Raw genomic sequence first — 23,948 nt, forward strand, 5'->3', positions numbered from 1 at the left:
TTTAGCGAGCTGGCTAATTATTCTTGTCGAATACATCATGCATAACATAAATCAATCCTTTCCATAGTATAAAATTTTCAAAGAAAAAATTGTAATTGTTATTTTTATACTCAAGTAATGAAGTCATGTGTAATTTAAAACTTAAATTTTGAAATTTAGCAGTAATCAAATCAAAATTTAAAATAAAACACAAAATCATTATTTTAATCAAATAACCTGAATAAACAAAAAATAAAATGCAATACTACGATTTTTTTAAATCGAAGGCAACTTGTGACTTACTCTGAGTTCAAAAGATGAGGTTCTTATTTTCCACCATTCATCAAAGATAATAGATGCCAAAGGAGACTATTATATTGCAAACCCTCTTCTTTTCTTGCTTTTTTGCACTCAGAAAACACAGAGTGAGAGGCTGAGCAGAAAAACACAGAACACACATTGAAGCTGAAAATGGCTCTGAGAATGTGGGCTTCTTCGACAGCAAATGCTCTCAGACTCTCAGTTTGTGCTTCCAAATCTCCTGCCTTTTCTCTCTCTAGAGCCTTTTCAACTGGTGAGAAACCTATATATTATTGAATCATTCATTCTTTATTCTTCTTGGAATGAATGAATGAATGAATTGTGGTTTTATTGCTGATTTTGCAGTTTTGGATGATTTGAAGTATGCTTCTTCGCATGAATGGGTGAAGCATGATGGCCCCGTGGCCACCATCGGAATCACAGACCATGCCCAGGTGAATCAGTACATGTGGTTTGTTTGTATAACGGGAGATTAGATCTCTTAGAGTTTAAATCCCATTAACGAAAAACTCATACACATTATATACGTATGCATACATACTTACTTACATTGGTGGAGATACATGGTCGGGATTTGGGAACGGGGCCAACAAATTTGAAATTTTCTAAGGATGTTTTTGTAATTTATATTACTATTTCCGTCAACTGTCAATAATCTTAGCAGTTGACAATATGTATAATCATAGTAGAGAAAGAGAGATTGAAAAAAAAAGTTACTAATATATTGTTAGTTGAGATTAAGATTCACTACTATACAATGCTGATGAAACTGTACAATGTTTTCTTGGGCCCACAACGCATGCGTGAGTGTGGGTGTATGTATATTGTAACTAAAAATTAGCAACACGAGAAAAGGAAAAATTCACTTGATGTTGGGACAAGGTGCTGTTGATACCTCTTTTACTTAAAGGAATTAATATTTAATATTCTTTTGTAGAGAAAAAGCCTAAATTATTCATTGCAAAATCAAATCCAAATTCTCATGAGTAAATACTTAATCTTGCTTATAGGACCATTTAGGAGAACTTGTGTTTGTGGAGCTGCCGGAAGCGGGCAAGGAAGTGAAACAAGGCACCGGTTTTGGAGCCGTAGAGAGTGTCAAGGCCACTAGTGATGTGAACTCTCCGATCTCCGGTGAGGTCGTCGAGATCAACAAAAAGCTAGCAGACTCCCCGGGACTGGTAACTGATCCCGCTAACAAAATCTTATCATATTTTTCATTAGTGCACTAACTAATAAAATACGAGATTAAAACACGATAGAGAACGTATGATATCGTTCGACGTTTTCCTAACATATACTGTGTTTTTTGTGATGAAGATCAACACAAGCCCATATGAAGAAGGGTGGATGATCAAGGTGAAACCAAGCAATCCCTCAGAGCTGGCAAACTTGATGGGATCCAAGGAGTACATTAAATTCTGTGAAGAAGAAGATGCTGCTCACTAAACATGTCTCCATTCGATTTTTTATTTCTTTACTTTCTTTTTTACTCTTTTCCTTTTTGGGTATCCAAAACTGAATTTCATAATTTTATGCAAGTATATTAATTAAACTCCGGTTAATAGATTATTAACCACTTGCACACCATCATTCCCATAATTATGAAAAGTATTTTGCTTTTGAAGTCTGAAGTGAACGAACAAAGAAGATAAAATTATAATTCTAAGTTTAAGAAAGATCTCAAAACAACCTAGTTTGACGTTTTATTCTTTGAAAAACATATTCTATGCGGATCGGGGGCGATTATGTCGTTTCTGGCCAACCCCAAGAGCAAATTAGGCCCAATTGACGGTCTGGGAAGCTATCGCCCCTCCCCCCTCCTAAATTAGGATTCGAGCACCATTTTCAACGCTTGAGTTCTAAATCTTATGTTTTTCTATAGACGATCAATAATGATTCTCATTTACTTCTGTGGTGACTCGAACCTCCAACTTATTGGTTGGATGAGAAGCGTTTTACCAACTAAGTTATGCTTTATCGTATGTTGTTATTTGTATCAAGATTCAGCATGTCTACACCAACATCTACAAATCAAATGTAGTAACATGTGAATCAAGACACAACACAATGTAGGTTTATCCACATTTAGATATCATAGCAGAAGACAAACTCATAATTTACATCAAGAATTTGCGGAAACTGATCATGGAATATTAGGCGAACTCGTGACCGAGACGAACATCATCCCTGTGCAGCGACTACCCCGACGTTCAGTATATACAAGGCTGTTGCATCAGTATGCTGCCACGAGGCTCGATCTGCATCCATTCGACTCGGATCCGCCAACATCCACCCAGACTTCATTAACGCGCGAAAATATCTTAAAATGAGAACTATACTGTGCGATAGAGTACGCGTAGCCACTCTCCGCAGAAGTCGAGTTAGCCCACTCGGACCTGCTCAAACTCAGAGCCAGCTTCTCGGCCTCCTTCACGATGTTGGTATCCCTCGCGAACCCTGAAAATTCCCTCACAGCAATGCAGCGGCTCCTCCACCAGTCAGGCTGGAGGTTGAGTTCGGGCAGGGGAAGGGGAGGGTCGGCCTCAAACTCCGTGGGGAGGTAGAGCTTCACAAAGTAGGCCGATGAGTGAAGGGGGCCGGCATCTGGGACTATGCTCGTGAGGATCGGGTAGGTTATTGGTAGCCTAGAAAAGTTCAAGTTTGCACCTTCTGTATACTGAAACAATCTAAATAAAACATAGAAACCAAGTAAGGGTGTGTTTTCTTTGATAGAAGATGGTGGAAAACATATTTTTCGACTCTTTTCACATGTTCGGTTTAAGGACGTCCAATAAAATTCCGGGCAAATTTTTTCGTCTTTTCGTATACCTCAATTTCTTACGATAAATTTGCAACCAAAGAAAATCACCCTAAAGATTCAATTGTACTACTACATGAATATGAATGTGTTTCATTCCCTTTCCACCACACAAAGTTGTTGGAATATGGAGCCTGAAAGGAAGTGAATCAGTCGACAACCACAATGATCCAACTCGGATTACGACTCTCTATATTTTGCCTATATAAACAATTGTTCTCTCCTTGTAAATTTCCATCCGAAATTATAGTGAAATTCATGGCTTGACATCACCGCATACATAGATACACATTGTATCGAACTGGATAAATAATTCCTATATTTATTAGTTTATATTCGTGATTACTTGTGTTTATTTACAAACAACAAAATAATTGACTTCTAAAAATTTGGTTTTCTTTTAAAACTAGTCGAACAAACAAGAAAGCTACACTAATTAGGTCATTCAAGAGATCAAATTGGGGCAAATTCAAAATCAATCAAAATAAAATGCATCATGATTATAGAAAGAACAAAAATTAGAGGAAAGGTTACCTGTGGAAGCCTTTCTTGGTGGCTTTTTCGAAGGAAATATCATCAGATGGAGCAGTCATCCAAGCTGATTCTCTGTAGAATCTCACCTCAAAATCGGATTCTGAGTGGACTACTGTGTACTGCGGTGATTCCGATTCCTTCTTGCATCCAGCTCTTTCGGTAATAGCTGTTGAAATTGTTAAAATTAGGATCAATATTTTTGCACGACTCATTTCCGAGAGAGAGATGATTATTGGTGATGGAGTCAATCGGTGAGTTTGTTTCTTCAACTTTGAAAAAATAGGAGAAACAGACGGTTGAAGAATTTGGAAGTTGAAGTCGGAACGATAGCTTTTGATTTGTTTTGCAGCGCGATTACAGGTATAACTGTACAGAACCGTAGAGAGGGAAATGGAGAGAAGACTTTGGTTGGTTGATTATCTTTTCTACATTTTTCTTAACGACTTTGATTAAAATAAAGTGCCCCTAAAAACATTTAAATTTTTTATAATAATGGTAAAGTCATTAATTTGGCTAAGATCATGTGTTGATGTTTTGTTATACTAGTGTTAACACTCGTGCATTGCAGCAGCCCTATTCCAATTCTTCGGGATTAAGATCATATGTCATTCATTGCTAGCAACAACTGCCGATATCCTCATACAGTACAGCTAACCGAGTGAAAATAAAAACAGATTTCATATCACAATCGAAACTTTAATATCATAACTATATGGTATAGTTGATTTCAACAATCCACAATTAAAAGACCATCTGTTTATGAGTTTACCCTGATATATATACAAGCTAGACGAAATCAAAACGCGATTTTATAAGTCGGAAAGAAATCCCCTCTACCGAATATTCATTACAAATCACAATCGGAAATATCAAGGAACAACAGAGATGAAATATCAACAGCTTGTGCAAAAAAAAGAGAGATTGGTTTCAAACCATCTGTGTAAGCAATGAAAACTCTCAAGCTTCACTTCTTCACTATCTGAAGCTGGTAGGAATCGTGTCTGCCGTGAAGTACTCTTCTTTAACCTCTTTCGCTGAGCAAAATCTCACCTATGAATGTTCCGATATATGTGAGAAGCAACGAGACGTAGAGGCATGGATCAAAGAGAAAGAATTAGTCAAATAGAGTGTTTACTTTTCTTGATTTATATGATACTACATGATTGAGTATTACACGGATATCAAATCCTACCATTTCAACGTGATAATTGGAATTTACGAAGAATAAGTATATGAAGGAGATGGATACTCACGAGAGAGGCATATGATTTGAGTAAAGGCTTAACTAGCTGCCAAAATGGCTTGAATATGAAAGGAGCATCTACGAAGAGGACTTGACCCAATCGCCTCGGGTAGTAGCAGTAGAACGCATCAAACTGCAAGCATAAGACAATGTAAAGCAACTATCACGCTACTTGAAATATATTCAGATTAGAGCACAGGCAAATTTTAGCATATCATTAAATCACAAGTCAACATTATTAGAGATTTACCACAAATGTTAAGAATCTAAGATCAGCATTTTGCGTCTGAAACCCACGGAGATCAATTAAAATAAGCACTTGCTGCTGCCCCTCGGGGAGTTTTCTTAGTGCCTTCTCAATCAAGAAAACACAGAGACTCTCGTCTTCATTAGGTTCGTACTCCTGTGTTGATGCATAAGACGAGCATCGCCACAAAGCTAGTTAGATTTTGAAGCAACAAAAGGCAGCAGGAAAGAAACTTCCATCTACACTCTAGATGGTAAACGAGGGCAGTCAAACACGGTATAACTCTTTGATGTGTTTTTCTTTTCTTTTTTTTCAAATCCACAATGTATATCAGAGAAAGATGTTCGACAAGTTTAGCTTGCATACCCCCGGTAAATGCTTGGATGCTTCCACTATTAGCACTGGTCTGTTGTGTACATCAAGATAGTCGTGCAGACGCGCTTTTCCACTTTCCGCAACACGTTTCACTGATTCTTCCGACAATTCTGATACACGAAAATCCTTGCGCCAATTCTGTTCCAGGGAAGGACAGAAAGAGATTACTATTATGTACTTATATTCTCTAGTTTTTATGTTAAATACAAACATTGATTTTTATTTCGAGAGAAAGAAAAAGAAGAAAAGTTACTTACAATGGCTTTAGTCAATTTGGAAACGGTCTCTTCAACAGAAAACTTTCGATCTTTGAGGAACCAAAGAATCATTTCTTCATCATCTCGTCCGTATTTTCCCACTGGCAGATTGCTGTGTTGTTTTTCGAGCCTTGTTTTGACTTCAGCCACAAGCTACAACATTAAAGACCCAATCAACCATACGATTTCTTCGAATAATTACTATCAGATTGCTAATCATTCTAAACCATCAACTGGAGCATCTATACGAAAGCCTTAATGGGCTGAAGCTAAGATTAGAAAGTTTTTTTATGTTCAAGAATCACTACACGTTAGTTTGCTTAAAGTGCCAGTTGTTAGGATCTAAACGAACAAGTAATCACGACTATAACAAGACAAACACATGAATTGTTTATCCAGTTCGATCATATGATATGGCTGTGAGTGATGACAAATTGTCAAGCCACAGATTTCACTATAATTTTCGGATACAACTTACAACGAGAGAGCAGAGAGATAAAAACAATGAACTAACAGTTGGATCATTCACTTCCTTTCAAGCTTCATAATCAACAATTTATACTTCAATTAAGGCAATGCTTATCATAATTGCAATTGATAATAGAAATTATAAAGGTTCATTCTTTCCTTGAAATCCCCAACCACCCATTGCAAAAATCATGAAATTCAACCAAGGAGAGTTGTTACCATCAATGAAGCAAGGCGCGGAAGAGCTATCTAAATTGGAAAAAAGGAGCTCGGATTCTGCAGTTGGTTAACTAAGGCAATTACTATCCTAATGCATTTCATCAAATCAAATATCCGAATCTATATAAATATAATGCTAATTCAATCAAGTAAAAGAGGCAACAAAATTGAGTACTTTACTAGCGTTTTCAGGGGGCGCCGAGCAACTGCGGATGCTGAGATTGAGAGCCTTCGAGGAGGATTTGTGGTGGCGAGAAGAAACGGCGGCGAAATTGTGAGCCAAAGAAGGCCGCAATCTCAGAGTGTGCGACATTTCATCGAACAGTTTGCAATCTCGGTCGTTCAGATAACTTGGGACTGAAATGCATCACGACTTTCATTTGCGATACGACGACGCTACACATATTACTACAAGAATGAATAATGTGAATATCCCACCAAATTAATTATTTTAATAATTATATTATAAAAATAAAATTTACTGCTATAATTATAAATGATCATAATTATTAAAAGGGAAATTGGTCTCTAAAATCATGAACTTTGCCTAAAATTTGGTATTTCCCATGAACTTTGAAATTGGTATATAATATCACGAACTTTGCATTTTGTTTGATATTTCCCAAACTCACTCAAATAAGATATTTTCATCAAAATCTTATTTAATATAGGCAACCTTGATATGTTTTATAATATTTGAAACCACTTTTTAAGTTCATAACATGTAGCATAAAAAGTCACGTTGAAAACTACGTTGATTTAATTGTGCCAAGTATGATAAAAAAGCCTCGTAAGTTAGTCAAATATAGCAATAAACATGCCGTGGGAAATACCAAACAAAATGCAAAGTTCATAATATTATATACCAATTTCAAAGTTCATGGGAAATACCAAATTTTAAGCAAAGTTCATGGTTTTAGAGACCAATTTCCCTTATTAAAATTATACTGTACTTCTGATTTTTTTTCAGTTTTTTTATGGATAAGCCTATGGCCGAGTAGGAAGATAAACTCGTCTCATTCTTTATGAAGCCCAAATAGATAATGGGCTCTGCTGATCCAATATACTCTATACTCTTTATTATTGAGAAATCCATGTTTATACCTTTGATTTTTATAATTTTTAAAATTTTTATAAAATTACAATAACATCTTTTAATATAATAGACTCGAACTAAATCTATCAAATAAAATAAATAATGCTAAACGTATATCAAACTAAGATGATGCTCATATAAGGTATTCACATAAAATGTGTAGGATATCATTTCTTATAAGACTAAGATGATGCTTATATAAGGTATTCACATAAAATGTGTAGGATCTCATTTCTTATAAGTTATATAGTTGGTGTTAATTTATTTATATAAGATTAGATATGAATCCTTTCGTGGCTAAATCTCTTTGAAGTTGCGTTACATCAGCTCTTTTTTACTCCCTCCGTCCCACTTAAAATGAAACATTTGGAAATCGGCATGAGATTTTATATAGTGTTGTTTTGTGAGTTAATGAAGAGAGAGTAAAGTAAGAGAAATGAAAAAGTAGAGATGGAGTTATTTCCATTTTAGGAAACGTTTCATTTTTAATGGGACAATAAAAAAAAGGAAAACGTTTTATTTTTAATGGGACAGAGGGAGTATTATATATAAAATTATAATTTAATTCAATGCTTTTACAACATTTCTTCTATCCTCAATGAGTTTGTATATTTGTCACGAGTGTGATATTTTTGCTACCACATAAGTATTTTTGTTGATCTCTAAATTCACCTTGCCAAAAAATTGACATCCTAGCCCGACTCGAGTCCACATATTCATAGTGTAAACTTTCGGGGTGGAGCCGGGCTAAGCCCACCGAACTCCTCGTCATTTTGGGCTGGACCAAAATCTATCTAGGCCCATATTTTCCTGGCCCAACCCAGCCCGAAATCGGCTCAATCCGTAGCACCAAACAGATCAGGCCAATTTTTGCCACCTCCTCATGTCCAGGGGCGGATCTATACTAATTAGAAGTGGGGCAATTGCTCCACCTCATATTTTCATGTTCATGTATATATTGTATATTTTACCATTTATTTCTTTCAATTTTCCACTAAATGCCCCTCCTCAAATTCTTAAAATTTCATCATGTGCAAATTTGCCCCTCTCCCTACAAATTTCTGGCTCCGCCCCTACTCATGTCCCACACAAAAATATAGATATCATAAAAACAAACCCTATGTATATATATAGTCATCATTCATCCAACTAAACTTCAAAACTATATGTTTACAACTAGTGGAGTGCACATGGAATAAATGAGAAGAAACATATATGGAAATCGATAACAGAATAGAGGCATTATTAGTAATAAGACTCAATAACTTTCGAGATTTTTATATGCACATGACTAAAAATTGATCATTCCTAAGCACTATGCCATTGGTATAAAGAAAAGTGAAACCCCTTTCAAGTACATTGGCCCCAAACCAAATTAATTTCTTGCTTTTCATATACTATTTTCTTTTCTTTTAGTCCAATCCCTTTTGATAAAGAAGAGTCAAGACCTAATAATATTCCCCCCTCCCTTCTCGTGTAACGCAGTTCGTTTTAGCGCAGACGCTCTCGCGTGAATCTTTATATATACAATGAAATCGATATAAAGTAAAGAGAAGCTATGACAAGGTCGAGAGACGTTCTCATATATATGTCTTTATATGGAGTAATAAAAATTGATACAAAATAAATAATAAATTTATTTATGGAATATATATTTTATGAAATATAAAGAAGGACAAGGGACATGTCATTAAGTTTTAACCACATATATCACATCACATGGTTGGTTTTTATTTCTCTTCTTATTTTGAAAAAGATAGTATCTACTATTAGTTAAACCATCACAATCTTGAATTTGTAGCAAGTTGAATATGTGCTTTTAAGAAACACTCATTTTAGATGGTGTAAAATAGTGCTTGCAAACCAACATATGCGCGTGCTCCTCTACCATTTTAAATACTTCTATCATGACTCATAATTGTACCTTTTTTCTTGGGGAAATTAATAATTATAGGGATATAATTTGTGGAGTTCTTTTTTCTTAAAAGATGTGTTTTTTTGATTGAGCTCTTTATATGTGATATAATTATGTTGACACAAACAATTATTTTTCTTGTAAAAACTAAAAACATCACGTTGAAGGTATAAAGTTATTAATTGTATCTTTAATATACTATATTAAATTCAATAAATTTTTATTTCTTATGCATGTAAAATGTAGACTCTTATGCTAATTTTATATTTGAAAACGTACCTCTAGGCTACATGTATAGTACATACATACAAGTTGAAAATAAAAGTGATTTTAAGTTCTACAAAAAATACTACTACCATATTTACATTATTAATCCAATCCCTATATTATTTGAGTTTTAAACCTATATTATTACTATTAGTGCCCTAATTAAGCAATTGGTCAAAACTCACATACACCACACAAATAGATATTATGTGAAGAAATTTAGATTTTATTCAGTTTTGATCGAATCGAATTCTATATATATATACATAGTGGAGTAGTTCGTAACTTAGGCATAAGGCAAAAAGAATATTTATATTTCAAATCAGCCCTCAACATGAAGCCAAAAAAAAGTCATGCATATATACTACGTATCATGAGCATATAATTAATTTCGGATACAACATGTTTTCAAATAGTAAAAGAACTTTAGAATCCTTATCCTAAATCTCCAAACATAATCATTAATTTATCTTTTCCCTACTCATCCTATCTAATGCCTAACAATATGTTAATTCGATTCTTTCTTAGTGTGCACTTCATATCTGATTGATTGCAATCAAATCACACTTAATCTTTCATTGACCACAATATATTTGAACAAAATTATCAAAAAAATTACGAAATTTGCTCAAATTTTGATCCGTCTCATAAATTTTAAATTCAACTTGATAAAACACTAAGAAAGTTTAACATTGTCGGCCATTGTCTCAGACACTTTGATTTGAATTAAATTGTACTATATGATGCAACAATCTGAATTTTAACTTTATTCCATCTGAAACTTCATATTCAGAATCTTCATCAATTTGACAACACACTCAACACCTATTCAGCTACACCATCAGTTTGAAACATGTATATGTAATATGAACAATATATTGCATGTAGACGACCACATATTTCATTGTGACTGATTGCGAACAATGCTACATAGTTTTTCGACCAATTTTAAACATGCGGATAAACCGGAATTTGAATAAATGAGGCCCTAGTATGCTGATTCAGACAACACAGCTACATATGTTTTGTTTTACTGTACAAGACTCAAACTTTCATTGTCTTCCATTCTATGCTAGAGTAATATTCTATGAAGCACAAGCTGGCAGTCTTTCCCACTTTTATCAAAAAGGAATTTGTGCCCAAAAACAATAATGTCATCAAAAGCAAATAATTTCCCACATGCCCTCCACTCTATTTGATGGCACTAACACAAATTTTGAGAAGACTATTTAAGGATGATACCTAAATTAAAAAATTCAAAAAACTGAAAAAAATACTATACTAATTTTGTTCACATAATGTGGTGTGTGCCATTAGGGATTCTTGAATGTGGGGAATCTGTGCTTTCTGGGCACTCTAACTTTACAGAAAGCAAGTGTTTTCCACTGAGAATTGAATGAAAAGAAAGAAAATTTTAAATACTGAGCAATTTGTTGGGTGGTGGTGAAAGTGACACTTTATGGGCCTATATATGTTATTCCTTACAATAAATATTTTGCCTAATTCCTTTGTAGCATGAGAATATGAGGGATGTGTCTCAAAAGAAGATATTTGAATTATAAATATAAAATTGTGTATATAAATGTTTGTGTTTAGGGTTTATCCATATCCCTAAAAAGAGAACCTATGGTGAAGGGGTGAAGGGTCTCCTGCAAAACACAAAACTAGTGCTAATCCACTTCAACAATCCATTATGGAGAATCATTTACTAATTTAACTAAAATAATTTGTTGCCATACTTTCTTGTTTAGCTTTTGTGTTAATCTAAAAAGGGTTTATTTTGTTTTTACATGTGACATTACTAAACAAAATAATTAATTTATTTTATTACATTATTCGAATGCTCCCATTACAAAATTATGAATTTATTATTACACCATTTTTGAAGATTTTTTTTAAAATTCATTTGACAAAATGATGAATCTAGTATAGATATTTACGATCTGTTAATCGAAAATGATTCCTAAATTTTATTGTATGACATCCCTATTGTCATTTTATGATTTGACTTGGGTTCAAAACCAAAAAAATTCAACTACTAAAATGAAAGGACAATGATGATATACCATCCAACCAATAATTATAATTTGGATATGTATTAATGAAGGCGCACGTACAATTTAAATTAATAATATAAGAGTTGGATCTTTCAATATATATACGAATATGGTAGATAATAAAACGACCTAACTATGTGAAAATGAGAACACATAAAATTGATCATAACGTCAGGCCCAGAAATGGGGACACGAAATTATGAAGTCTGAATCAGCATATATCAATTTTTTCAAAATCTATTATACTTTGAAATTTCTATGCTTTGTCACGTTTACTTACTTTTCATGGTTTTTTTCTACTAATATTTAATTTGTGGAGTGAATAACTTAATACCCATTTCGTCTTATTTTAATAGGCCTTTGAGGTTGAAACACAAATCTTAACAAATAAATTTTTTTACTAAAATTACTATAATGTAAGTTTATTTGTTCAAAAGTAGGACAAAAGAAGATTAAATTAATTTATAAAGTACTATGGAAAAGATAAAATAAGTTGAAATAATGAGTATGAATATTTGGTATGTAAATTTTCATTTCAGATAGAGAGTTATTGAAATGTAACGTTCAAATAAGAAAAATATGTTGAAGTGATTTGTCAGACTGTGAAAGTAATATAGTTTGATTCCAGTAAATTTTATGTACTATCAATAATTTTAATAGTCAATAACATTAATTTTAATGTAAAAATTTATAAAATAAGTAATATATGGTGAGAAAAAAAATAGGAGTATTTTTTAATTTTCATATATTATCAATATATAATTATGGAACTACTATTTCGCTCTATTTATTACTGAAAATAGGGTCCATCATTTATATATATTTTTTTTCTTTTCTTGTTTTTTTAGTGTTAATTTACAGTATGATCTTTAATTCAAACTTGCAATCACCCAATACAGAGAATGGTCCCACCAAAATTTAGTACTACAATCACCCTCTTTGCCTTTTGCTTCATTTTTACCACTCTCATTTGATATCTAAATGCAGTGTTATTTTTAAAAAAAAACACTCAAAGTTTATGTAATTTCTACAACAATTAGTATAAAATACAAAATGCAATATAAAAGGCCAAATCTTGAATATGCAAAAAGAGACAATCTTCAAAGACATGAAAATGCTTTGTATCAAAGCAAAGACAAACTCAAACAGGAAAGCAAGAACTGGTTGTTTGCAAATGTGGTAAGTTTTACTGCTAAGGATACACCAACAAACTTACAGCAACAAATATATCTTCACATGAATTCTCCTCAAAACACACACACACACGCACAACAATTGGGATTAAATATTTTAGAGATGTCAGCCTATAAAACTCCCAAAATCTTTAAAATAACAAAACCTTATTGACCACAACCTGTTACTCCCTATTTTAATACCCTCAAACACTGAAGGTTCTCTAATTCACAACTCATTTTCAAGAAACAAGAATCTCACTCACTGTGTGAGAGAGAAACACCCATCTGTCAAATGGGGTCACTTAGAAATGTGAGTGCAGATTTTTAACTTTTCCTTTGAATGCATTCTGCCATTTTTTTTCATGGTCTCAGATAGATGCAGAGAGAGTTTCCATAGACAAAAAATTGGAATGAAACATGTTGTAGTTGTTGTGATCACATTACAACAAGACAACAACAACAACAGCATATATGCATACAAACCACAACAAACACAACCTTGTTAGAGCAACAACAAAACTCAAGATTCTTCTCAAATGGCCTCTTCCTCTCATTCCAAAATCCCAATCATTTTCACCCTTGTTTCTTTCCTCTTAATCCTTTCTGCCTCCTCCTCCTCCTCCTCCCTCCCGGCCACCCCGGGAGGCCGGAACCAGACTCTTCGGCCGCAGGAGGAGCTCAACAAGCTGAAGAGGATAAGGAGCTATCTAAGGAAGATCAACAAGCCTTCTGTCAAGACAATTGAGGTCAATTTCTTGCTCTTTTCTTGAAAATGATTATTGCTTGCTTTGATGTTGTAAAGATTTGATTTTTATGAGCTCCCATGTTTTCCAAATGCTGCAGAGCTTTGATGGAGATAAGATTGATTGTGTCCCATCTCATCTTCAGCCAGCTTTTGATCACCCTAAGCTCAAAGGCCAGAAGCCATTGGTAACTAACTGACTAACTAACTTATTGTTTTTCTGAATAAAAAAGCAATCTTGATTCCCACTTATGCAAGAATCAATGTGGTGAACCTCAGGAGCCGCCGGAGAGGCCTAAAGGGCGCGGTGGAAATGAGTCGGATTCGGATACGCTGCAGGCTTGGTTGGAGGCAGGGGAATCATGCCCTATTGGGACAGTTCCAATAAGAAGAACTACTGAGAAGGACGTGTTGAGGGCTAGCTCCCTTCGTAGATTTGGTCGAAAGATCAAGCGCGTTCGCAGAGATACAACGAGCAGTGATCATGAGGTTTGCATCTATCACATTAGTCCAAGTTCATTGTGTAAAAATTGGATCTTTTTTTTGGGTATGTAAGTTTGATTGGTGTGTGTGTCTGTGGCATTTGTATATGATGAGATACAATGATTATTGATTATGAAGTTTAGTTCAAGAAAAGCACCAAGTTTATGTCTGTTTATTGCCACTTATGTTTTTCTTGTAGTTACTGTGCATTAGTACATTCTTGAAAATGTGCAAAAATTGGATCTTTTTCGGTGTACAAGTTTGATTAATGTATGTGTGTGTGTGTTTGCAGCATGCTGTGGCATTTGTGAATGGTGATGAGTACTATGGAGCAAAGGCAAGCATAAACGTGTGGGCGCCGCGCGTGACAGACCAGTACGAATTCAGTCTGTCACAACTATGGGTGATTTCTGGCTCATTTGGGAATGATCTCAACACCATTGAAGCTGGCTGGCAGGTCTGTGCTCTGCTTCTACATTCATCACAAAATTTATGACTCATATCTGTCGCCTCCCGCCTCATTTAATGGCGCGATAATCTCACCTAATCTTGCAATAGTACTGACTAGTTTTCACAAAACCTCAGGTTAGTCCAGAGCTTTATGGTGACAACTATCCTAGATTCTTCACATATTGGACGGTAAGTACTCTTTCCACTACCATGTGTTGTGTCATGTGTGTGTAAGCACGCTTACTAAACTAAATGTGTTGTTGTGGAACAGACGGATGCATACCAAGCAACGGGTTGCTACAACTTGCTGTGCTCGGGTTTTGTCCAGATAAACAACAAGATTGCTATTGGTGCAGCTATATCTCCAAGGTCAAGCTACAAAAACAGACAGTTTGATATTGGCCTAATGGTTTGGAAGGTATATATCGTTTTCTTGATCCGTTATGTTTACCATATCGTGCTCTCGTTTCCTGCTCAACGCAAGAACAGAACGCTTCTTTATAGTTAGGTGGCCTAATAGTTAATCCATAAAAGTTAATAGTACTAATTCCGCATAGAAAAGCGCCTAAGAAAGTTCGTTCGTGCAGGATCCCAAGCATGGGCATTGGTGGCTGGAGTTCGGGTCAGGGCTACTAGTCGGCTACTGGCCTTCGTTCCTGTTCAGCCATCTACAAAGGCATGCCAGCATGATCCAGTTTGGTGGGGAGATAGTGAACAGCAGATCAACGGGGGCCCACACGTCAACGCAGATGGGGAGTGGCCACTTTGCTGATGAGGGGTTTGGGAAGGCCTCCTATTTCAGGAACTTGCAAGTGGTGGATTGGGACAATAGTTTGATCCCTCTGAATAATCTGCACCTTTTGGCTGATCATCCAAGTTGCTATGATATTAGAGCTGGGAAGAACAATGCTTGGGGGAATTATTTTTACTATGGAGGGCCAGGGAGGAATGGTAGGTGTCCATGAATTATCAAGAAAAGGATGATCATTGATCATGATGTTGTTATATAGCCATGTAGAGATAAGATAGCCAACATTTTGGTGTTTTGGTTTTTGGGTTTTTTTTTGGTTTTGATTCTTTGTGAGATTCTAACATGTTGCAAGTTCCCCCAATGAAGACTTCATGTAAATGTTTTTGAGTTAAGAGGAGATGATGAAATAGAAGATTTTGTATTTTTTTTTTTGTTTTTCCTTTACTACTACTTCAAAAGGGAGTAAAGGGATTTGTGTACTAAACCTCTATCCCAACTTTTTTTGGTGTCTATATAAAAATATAATATTATTTTATAATATAATACTAATAATGAATGGTTTAACATTTACTGCTTAAAATTGGAGGTTAAAAAATTATATTCGCTCATAATAGAATAATGGATTATTAAATTCAAATATTAAAACTTCCTCAATTTCACAAGATAGTATGTGTGTTAATTACTAGTAACATATAGATATAGTTATAGGCTACCTAATTGGAGAAAAATGACAAAATAAATTTAATATTGAAGAAAAATGACAAAACAAAAACATAAAATATTAAAGTGAGACATTGGAAAAATGGAGTAGAGGAAGAAATCTTCCCCTCCCCAAAACAATAACTGAATATAATAGGCTGTAAGTGTCAAGATACACAATGAATTGACTAATGTTCCATTGAAAATTGAACCTGTCTCAGTACATGTAGACGAAAATAAATGTAGTTGAAAACATTGCACAATAGTAAAAGACTTTTCTTTTTCCATTTTAGTGCAACAATAAAAACTTAATTATAGTCAAAATATAAGAAAAAATAAGCATGGATTTGCATGTGGGAAATGCGTGGAATGCGCCATGAAAAACCATATTTGGCAGAACTCAAGATTTTGAATTTTTCTGCAAAATTATTTAAATTATACAAACCAGCTTTGAGACAGTGGTTTTTTCAATCAGACAAAAATAGAAGCAAATAAAAACAATAAGTGTATCTCAGTTAGGCCACCGATGCAGTTTGGTTTGTTTGTATGTTTATATTATAAAAATCAATAAACCTCAGTCAACTCAATAATCGATTTAATAAAACATGCAGAAATGCTGGGACCAAGAAATTGGGTTTTTTTCGAGAAATGATTAGGTAATATTATGATTATGAAATTAATATTTTGGCATATATTACAAGCAAGACCATGAAGATCAGTGTCAAGTTTCTTGAAATTGAGGGCTGTCTTGTCTTAATATCTCATTTTGGATTGGTTTAGTGTTCAGTAATTTTGTTTCCTAATTTACCTCCCCAATGAAAATGGATTGGATGATTTGAATTGATGGCTTAACCAAGGTTAGTAGCACTCTATACCAAGTATCACAATTATATTATGTCAACACGATAATGATCAGATGTAATGTCATTATATGTCGTTAAATAGAATTAAACCGTTCAATAATCAATAACAATTGCATGTGGTGGAGATCTCTCTCCACTGTTGATAAAGTTTACGATTGTCTCACCGAGAGACGAGTCATAATTGAAATTACAAATATGCCACTAGAAATATGAGTTTGTATCCAAATCTAGGCCCGTCTCGCTCTTGCATTCCCCGGCTCACACGATACATCCAACACTTGTTCGAACAATCATATACTAGTGGGTGGGAATCCAGTCCCGAGACCATTTTTTATCATAAGATGAGTCCGAACTGAAATTACAAATATGCCACTGAAAGCATGAGTTCATATCTAATCCAGACCAATCTCACTCCTTCCGCAACTCCGGTCTCACACGAATGTGTTAGTATGTAAATAAATTATAAACCGAACACTCGTTCAAACAAGCATACTTACAGGATCGAGTTGAAACCGTTTTATGACAAATATACCTTCTTAAATATGAGTTCAGATCCGAATCTCGACCCTTCTCATCCACTTAATATTTGGTGTCATAATGGTTAAATGGACCAAGATATTCCAGTAACGCTGTTGATGCTATAACAGTAGAAAATCAAGAATCTTCAGATGTTTGGCTTGGGACATGTGCTTTTAACAGATAGTCAAACAAATGCATTAAAAATGATAACTACTAGTCAATTTATGTACTTCAATTTCCCCCAACAGTTTGAGCTGCCACTCAGTAAATACATGCAGTGAAAAACAGTAGAAATAAATTTCACAGCCAATAAAAATAAAATCTTTTTCAGTGAGGTTGAGAACACATATATTCCAGTACAAACCTAAAGCAAAAAGCGATAAATATTTACTACAAGCATAAATTTGGACAACCATGAAAACTACTCCAATTGTCTACAATTCACTACTTACATTTCCTCTTATCTGCTAAATATTCTATGCCAGCCCACAGCTTGTCCAGACTTTATGTAGAAGATAATCTCAACGAAAAGTCGAATATCGACTTTTCGAGAGCTATACCTCAAATTTCTTATTATGTCATTGCTTCAAATAAATGGCAATAATACAAGAAGGTCCATATTTATGTTGCAGCAGAAATATCAATATGTAAAAATAGGAAATACTATGTCACAGTAAAAAATGGATCAAGAATTAGAACAATTTAACACTGTTCGGATGCAGCTGATGATCAAACCAATGAAGCTGATTTCCAATAAATATTGTGCAGTGCCTTTCTAAATTTCTCACCTGCATTTACCATAAACCGTGCTGGGTGTCGTATGGTGAGAGAAGAGTGATGATAGATCTTGAACTTTTCTCAAACCGAGGCTCTTCCTTGACAGCGATGGTCAGAATCAATGAGGAGAAGTTACAGGGACGTATTCATCAACTTTCGCTTCCTACTAGTTTGAAGGCATGGTTGAGAAATGTAATCAGGTCGTCGGGATTATGAATGTGAGGGCCATAAGGGTAAAGAACACTGGTTTGCTCGTAATCCAAAAGAGTTCGAATTTGACTGAAATCGATTCCACTAAGGTTGTACATCATGCTATAAGTTCTTCCTAAAGAATCGCAGAAGTCCATGAATGACTGATCTTCGATAGTTTCTGCAAGATTAATAGCAGCAATCCCACAATTTTGCCATCCGGATTCTGATTTCATCTTCAGGGTAATGCATTTGATGTTTTTAAGGTTGAAAAGGAAAAACCGGGAAGCTTCGGATGGACTACAGTTGATGAATCCCTTGGAACTTGTTATTTGGTAGAGCATGACAAAGTTGGCTAATGCAAACCGAATCAGGAAGATGAAAAAATCTCTAAAATCCATTCCTACAAGAAAAAAAAGTTGCCATTTTATGAGATAAGATAAAAAAATATCACACTTATTACTGCCCACCATTAGACTAATTATCACTAAGATCCATATATCTCGAAACAATAGAGAATAAACGCGCAAAATGTACGTAGCAATTTTAGAATTCATGCCAATTCCCATTCGTAACCTAATACTTGTGACTAGCAATCATCACTGATCTCAGCAATGATAAACTCAAGTAGCAATGGGATTCGAAAAAAATTCAGGAATCTCAACACATCGGCTTCCCTAGTAGTAGTAGTAGAGCTGTAGGCATAGGTTGAGTAAACCAGATAGCGATAATTGATTATGCCATTTATAAAAGATATGTATAGTTTCAGAAGAATATACCTGCATTAGCTGCGAGATTTCTCTGACAAAGCTCCTCAAACTCATCGCATTCCTTGAGGTCTTCAATGTATCCAGCAGCCTCGTGATATTCTCTCAAAAGCAAATCCCACTGGCGAGTGGCAAGGAAATATATCATAAGAGTACCCAAACGTATGAGATATACTAGGGTTTTTTTACCAGCATTACTTATAATAACATTCTTACCACCCAAGAAATGTTGTAACCATTGAACCAGTTGTGATTGATTGATATAGTATCCTCCTGAAAACCATGACCCATGTCAGCTTTGCATATTTACATTTAAGGGAAAAATAGAAAAATTACGTAGTTCATAGACAGCTCGTGTATTTTCAGTGGTGGACAAAAGATCCTTATGAGGAACAAACAATATAACTCAAAGCTTCAATTGAATACCAGATTATGAACTTGATGGTACCAGCCACTGGGCACGAAGATAATTTCATCTCGTTCCTGAGTGCATTCCAACCAGACTGCCTGGAAAACAAAACATTAAATAAAGAATTTAACAAGAAAGGCATTATAAACACTAGAGGGGTGGTAAGAATGAAAATTGGTTTGCAACTTACCTCTTCAAATTTGGGGTACTTCGATTTGCAAACATCTTCAAAGATATTATAGACAGAAGACTTCATATATCTGAATAAAAAAAAGAGATAATATATTCGAGAAAAAATCCATTAGCTAATTATTAGTTTCATTACGGATTATTTGGACTGAGAGCGCTTTATTCTTAAGCAAACGATGCTCCACGACTATATAAAAATGAAACAATGTTCATCCTCACCTGTCGAACACAAGGTGATGTTGACTCGGAGACAGAAAATACCACTGTTTCCTGCCACATACGTTTGCTGACCAACTATATGATCTGAACACATCAGCATGAAGAGGAGTCCATGTACCTGCACTTTAAACAAAGTTTTACCTTTTCCCCAACTCATGACAATATGACATATGGCAAAGTTTGGAGACAGATAGATAATTCACAATCCTGAGAAACAAAAATAAGTCACTCAAACCTTTTGCTCCCATATACACAAAACGATAGTCAGAGCAATTCACTTCATTCCTTTCTTGGTAACTCTCAGGATCAACATGCATATGATGTTTATCAAGATATAGATTCAGCCAATCATCGAGGAAAAAAACCGGTGTGCTGTAGGCAGCATAATCCGGATACTCCTGCAAATGTCCGATAGCAAGATAAAAGAGGAAGTTTCTATAGGTGGTGAAATAGCACCATGACATTAGTTAGAAAACTTAAGCATAAGTACCATGAGCGACAAATATCGAAGATTCCACGCATAGATGCCTTACCCTTAGACCTGGAAAAAGGAAGAAGAATAAAAGAAAAACTTATACTTCTCCTTTTCCATTGGTTCCTATTATACTTGAACTTTCTAGAATCAGAACTAGACAATGAATGTAGATTGACATTGATCAGCTACAGCAGGAAAGTTAAAGAGAAACAAAGTGTCACTTTTATCTACTTCGAGCATTTATACATCAAAGAAACAAAAATGCAAGAAAAGCACAAGTTCTTAACACGAGACCAAAACAAAGAAACTCCAGGACTTTATTCCATAAGGGCATTTTTTCACCCATAAAGGCCTTAATTTCAATTAGAAACTCAACACATCATAGTATTATTTGTTTTAGTTATTAAGAGGCCGGAGAATCAACTGTTTACTACGATAGGAACGACGAAAAGTGTACTCAATCATGTATCATATCAATCTTGAAGCAAACGGATGCTTAACTACAACAAATACAACCATCATTAGAAATGATTAAGAATTACTTTTACTTACTACCAGCATTCCAAAAAAACTCTACCGGAGAAGGTATTTTCAGAATCAAAAAAACGAAATTGAGTGAAAAAATCACACCTTTACAAAATGCCAATCCTTCAAATACAGCAACGGCTTTCCATCAGCGCCGCCATTATCAGAGCTGGAGCTACTGATCCAAAGCTGGATGAATTCGGAAACCGACATTTCCAACCTCTTTTGATCAGTGAATTCCCTCGTAGCGCAATCCGCAACCTGGAGAAATTAGGGCGCGCAATCAGAAGCGTTATCAATCAATTTCCCGAAAAGCATCAATAGTGAGATTCACCTGAACTCTGGAGCTGCCGAATTGGTAGGAGAAAAACCGGAGATTGGGCTTTCCGTTGCCGGAAACCCAGTCTTTGCAGGCCCGCCAATCGTCGGTGAGCCCGGTTAGGATTACCGGGTGGTTTCTGTGGAGATATTTTTGGACAAATTCGGCGTAGGTCAGCTCCTTCCCGTTCACCTTCTCCACTTCCCCTCCAATTTTGAGACCCATTCTCCCTCTCTGTATGCCGGCGTAGTACAATTCAGAGAAGCGGTAGTCGTGTTCGTTTTCAAGCTGTTTCAATTAACGACTTTAGTTGTGACCATCAAAACTTTGACTTTTTTTCAAACGATTAATAATCTCAATCAATAAAAATTAATAAAAAATCGTTGCGCTATTCCAAATTTGAAAAAGAAGGAAATATTACTCCTATGAAAATAGTTATGGATACAAAAATTCACAAAATAAGTGTAAGATAAAATAACAATTATGTAATCATAGTAGTAGTAGTATTATAGAGAGTGCGCATATTTCATATTTGTACACAACCAAAACTTTGATTTAAATATCTGCATATTCCCATCTCAAACACTACAGAAACATGTATGACTAATAATTCGTTTAACTCGCATCCACGGTGGGACGCCCTATGTACCGCCACATCAGCATTTTATCTTCCTTCCATTGCATCTGCAGTGGGACGGACTATAGCTCATCCTAAGCGACGCCCTAAACATATTACTTCTATTTTGTATTTATATAATTTATGCAAATGTATCAAGCAAAATAAAAAAATAAAAACAGCACAATTAAGGCAAATCCTACATTTACTTAATTAAAAAAAAGTTACAAAATAAGAAATTAAAAAAAAAAGTTACAAACTAAGAAATTAAAAAAAAAAGCCCCATCGGCTCGTCTAGAGTAGTCCCAACCTTCGGCTAAGGCCATCGATCATCCGCTGGATGCCTTCTCTTTGAGCCGGGTTGGTCGCCTGCATCAGAGCGTTGTGCGCGTCCAACAACGTCCTGTAGTCGGAGGAGGCCACCATATCCGTATAGGCATGCGACGCAGCCGAAGTCTCGCTCGGGGTTGCGCTCGCGGTCGGGCTCGGGGGCTGGTCAGACGGCGCCGCGGCGGATGTGGTCGCCTTGCCCTTGGCCTTGGCAGCCTTGATGCCAGGGGGACGCTGGGAGGACATCGGTGTGCCGGAACTCTCATCGTCGAACACCGGATTGTTGAGGTCCATTGGAGACGCGCCGCTCTCGCTACTTGTATAATCAGCGAAGGTGCGCTTCGACGCCCCCTTCCTCGCCGCCGTCAATGGGGGAATCACACCACCAACGAACTTCTGCTTGTGCCTCAAGAGCGCCCAGGACTGGTAGTGCTTGAAATTGCCGTACAATGACATGTACGACGCATCGCTTTGTCCCGCACATCTCGCGAAACTCTCGCCACGCTTCTCTGCTCCCTCTCGCACTTCTCGTACTCCCCCGCGAAAATTTACCTGCTTCTTTATTTGATCCCAGTGCTTGCGGAGCCGCTCCCGTGGCGCTTGTAGGCGTACGCCGGCTTGGCCGCGTTGTATTTCTCGGTGATGCGCTCCCAATACACAGTCACCTTCTGGTTGTTGGCGAACACCGGATCCTCCGAAACATCAATCCAACATCTCGTCAAGATGATGGATTCGGGGTCGGAGTAGTTCGTCCTTCCCGGGACAAACTCTTCACACACCTCCGTTGAAGGCAACTTCTGGGCTCGTGCCTTGGTCCGCTTCTTCTTGGTGGCGGAGCCAGACGCGGCGGCGGCGGCGGGCCGGCCGCGAGGTGCGGCGACGGAGGGGCGGTGGGGAGAAGGCTTCATGTCGGACAGCCCGTACGAGTCGGTGCTGAAGTCGGGATCGTACTCATTGTTGGTGTCGAATGGCCGGTATTCGTCGGCATCAGTACCCGACCATCGTGCACCACCGAACATCAGACTATTCGGATTTGGGTAATCTCCGGAACCCATTTTGCTTGAAATGTAGAAAATGTAGTGTGAATTTGAGAGTGAAGAGAGTGAAAAATGAAGTGAAAATGAGAGGTATATATAGGTTTTGAAAATTGAATAAAAAAAAAAAAAAAAACGGAAACGCGTCGCATCGTCCGCGTCGTCCACAGTGGCGGACGATGCGACGACGATGGGGTATCCTCCGCACATCGTCCGCGGACGATGTATTGAGCGCAGACGATGGTTAACCCATCGTCCGCGATGCTGCAGTGGCGGACGATGTGCATCGTCCGCACCATTGCGGATACCCTTACCTACTCCGGTTATATTTTCATTTGTTATGAACCTGTTTTTTAAAAAGTGAATATTTTGGACCAAAATTATCCTTTACTCTAAAATATACTCCCTCCGTCCCTAAAATATTGTCATTCCATTCTGTTCCACAAAATTTGTCACAATTTACCACTTTTGGTAGTAGACCTCACATTCCACTGACCTATTCTCACTCACATTTTATTATAAAATAAAACTAATACTTTAAAAATAAAACTCACGTTCTATCAACTTTTTCTATTCACTTTCCATTACATTTCTTAAAACTCGTGTTCAATCAAACTA

General features: G+C 36.1%; 5 protein-coding genes across 7 annotated transcripts; 2 read left to right on the forward strand and 3 right to left on the reverse strand.

The window, feature by feature from the left end:
* Positions 1 to 370: 370 nt before the first annotated feature.
* LOC125187265 (glycine cleavage system H protein, mitochondrial-like) lies at positions 371 to 1,855 on the forward strand. The gene is made up of 4 exons (XM_048083817.1): positions 371 to 553; positions 646 to 734; positions 1,311 to 1,481; positions 1,621 to 1,855. The coding sequence occupies exons 1-4, from the start codon at positions 451 to 453 to the stop codon at positions 1,747 to 1,749; spliced, it is 492 nt and encodes a 163-aa protein (XP_047939774.1). The 5' UTR covers positions 371 to 450; the 3' UTR covers positions 1,750 to 1,855.
* A 473-nt stretch (positions 1,856 to 2,328) lies between these two features.
* Positions 2,329 to 3,951, reverse strand: LOC125187044 (heme-binding protein 2-like). Its single transcript, XM_048083554.1, has 2 exons — positions 3,656 to 3,951; positions 2,329 to 2,990 (listed from the first exon to the last, which is right to left on the reverse strand). The coding sequence occupies exons 1-2, from the start codon at positions 3,865 to 3,867 to the stop codon at positions 2,537 to 2,539; spliced, it is 666 nt and encodes a 221-aa protein (XP_047939511.1). The 5' UTR covers positions 3,868 to 3,951; the 3' UTR covers positions 2,329 to 2,536.
* Positions 3,952 to 4,335: 384 nt separating this feature from the next.
* On the reverse strand, positions 4,336 to 6,850 carry LOC125187684 (CRAL-TRIO domain-containing protein C3H8.02-like). 3 transcript variants are annotated; one of them, XM_048084309.1, is made up of 7 exons: positions 6,640 to 6,771; positions 6,465 to 6,521; positions 5,778 to 5,930; positions 5,512 to 5,658; positions 5,149 to 5,301; positions 4,909 to 5,031; positions 4,336 to 4,705 (listed from the first exon to the last, which is right to left on the reverse strand). In XM_048084309.1, exons 2-7 carry the CDS (start codon positions 6,465 to 6,467, stop codon positions 4,631 to 4,633), a joined length of 654 nt encoding a protein of 217 aa, XP_047940266.1. In that variant the 5' UTR covers positions 6,468 to 6,521; positions 6,640 to 6,771; the 3' UTR covers positions 4,336 to 4,630. The 3 variants fall into 3 exon arrangements, with proteins under 3 accessions (XP_047940266.1, XP_047940267.1, XP_047940268.1); XM_048084310.1 differs by having other exon boundaries at positions 6,645 to 6,713; XM_048084311.1 differs by lacking the exon at positions 6,465 to 6,521 and having other exon boundaries at positions 6,640 to 6,850.
* A 6,299-nt stretch (positions 6,851 to 13,149) lies between these two features.
* LOC125191348 lies at positions 13,150 to 15,823 on the forward strand. The gene is made up of 7 exons (XM_048088889.1): positions 13,150 to 13,720; positions 13,818 to 13,904; positions 13,996 to 14,205; positions 14,492 to 14,656; positions 14,785 to 14,838; positions 14,921 to 15,067; positions 15,237 to 15,823. The coding sequence occupies exons 1-7, from the start codon at positions 13,511 to 13,513 to the stop codon at positions 15,612 to 15,614; spliced, it is 1,251 nt and encodes a 416-aa protein (XP_047944846.1). The 5' UTR covers positions 13,150 to 13,510; the 3' UTR covers positions 15,615 to 15,823.
* A 1,946-nt stretch (positions 15,824 to 17,769) lies between these two features.
* LOC125186272 (2-oxoglutarate and iron-dependent oxygenase JMJD4) lies at positions 17,770 to 21,623 on the reverse strand. The gene is made up of 9 exons (XM_048082627.1): positions 21,366 to 21,623; positions 21,137 to 21,292; positions 20,267 to 20,429; positions 20,032 to 20,149; positions 19,814 to 19,883; positions 19,641 to 19,721; positions 19,431 to 19,487; positions 19,227 to 19,335; positions 17,770 to 18,850 (listed from the first exon to the last, which is right to left on the reverse strand). Exons 1-9 carry the CDS (start codon positions 21,573 to 21,575, stop codon positions 18,408 to 18,410), a joined length of 1,407 nt encoding a protein of 468 aa, XP_047938584.1. The 5' UTR covers positions 21,576 to 21,623; the 3' UTR covers positions 17,770 to 18,407.
* Positions 21,624 to 23,948: the final 2,325 nt, after the last annotated feature.

This window comes from Salvia hispanica, chromosome 5 (assembly GCF_023119035.1).
Source record: "Salvia hispanica cultivar TCC Black 2014 chromosome 5, UniMelb_Shisp_WGS_1.0, whole genome shotgun sequence".
Taxonomy (NCBI): Eukaryota; Viridiplantae; Streptophyta; class Magnoliopsida; order Lamiales; family Lamiaceae; genus Salvia; species Salvia hispanica.

Excerpts from the sequence above, each read along its gene's own strand:
- LOC125187044 (XM_048083554.1), bottom strand. The coding sequence starts at position 3,867 with ATGAGTCGTGCAAAAATATTGATCCTAATTTTAACAATTTCAACAGCT. Across the intron at positions 2,991-3,655 it reads ACCAAGAAAGGCTTCCACAG|ATTGTTTCAGTATACAGAAG; the intron begins GTAACCTTTCCT and ends TGTTTTATTTAG.
- LOC125187265 (XM_048083817.1), top strand. The coding sequence starts at position 451 with ATGGCTCTGAGAATGTGGGCTTCTTCGACAGCAAATGCTCTCAGACTC. Across the intron at positions 735-1,310 it reads GAATCACAGACCATGCCCAG|GACCATTTAGGAGAACTTGT; the intron begins GTGAATCAGTAC and ends TCTTGCTTATAG. Across the intron at positions 1,482-1,620 it reads TAGCAGACTCCCCGGGACTG|ATCAACACAAGCCCATATGA; the intron begins GTAACTGATCCC and ends TTTGTGATGAAG.
- LOC125187684 (XM_048084311.1), bottom strand. The coding sequence starts at position 6,777 with ATGTCGCACACTCTGAGATTGCGGCCTTCTTTGGCTCACAATTTCGCC. Across the intron at positions 5,931-6,639 it reads CCCCTGAAAACGCTAGTAAA|CTTGTGGCTGAAGTCAAAAC; the intron begins GTACTCAATTTT and ends TTAATGTTGTAG. Across the intron at positions 5,302-5,511 it reads CATCCAAGCATTTACCGGGG|GAGTACGAACCTAATGAAGA; the intron begins GTATGCAAGCTA and ends GCATCAACACAG.
- LOC125191348 (XM_048088889.1), top strand. The coding sequence starts at position 13,511 with ATGGCCTCTTCCTCTCATTCCAAAATCCCAATCATTTTCACCCTTGTT. Across the intron at positions 13,721-13,817 it reads CTTCTGTCAAGACAATTGAG|AGCTTTGATGGAGATAAGAT; the intron begins GTCAATTTCTTG and ends CAAATGCTGCAG. Across the intron at positions 15,068-15,236 it reads TTGGCCTAATGGTTTGGAAG|GATCCCAAGCATGGGCATTG; the intron begins GTATATATCGTT and ends TCGTTCGTGCAG.
- LOC125186272 (XM_048082627.1), bottom strand. The coding sequence starts at position 21,575 with ATGGGTCTCAAAATTGGAGGGGAAGTGGAGAAGGTGAACGGGAAGGAG. Across the intron at positions 19,722-19,813 it reads AGTACCCCAAATTTGAAGAG|GCAGTCTGGTTGGAATGCAC; the intron begins GTAAGTTGCAAA and ends TTTGTTTTCCAG. Across the intron at positions 18,851-19,226 it reads AAATCTCGCAGCTAATGCAG|GAATGGATTTTAGAGATTTT; the intron begins GTATATTCTTCT and ends TTTTTCTTGTAG.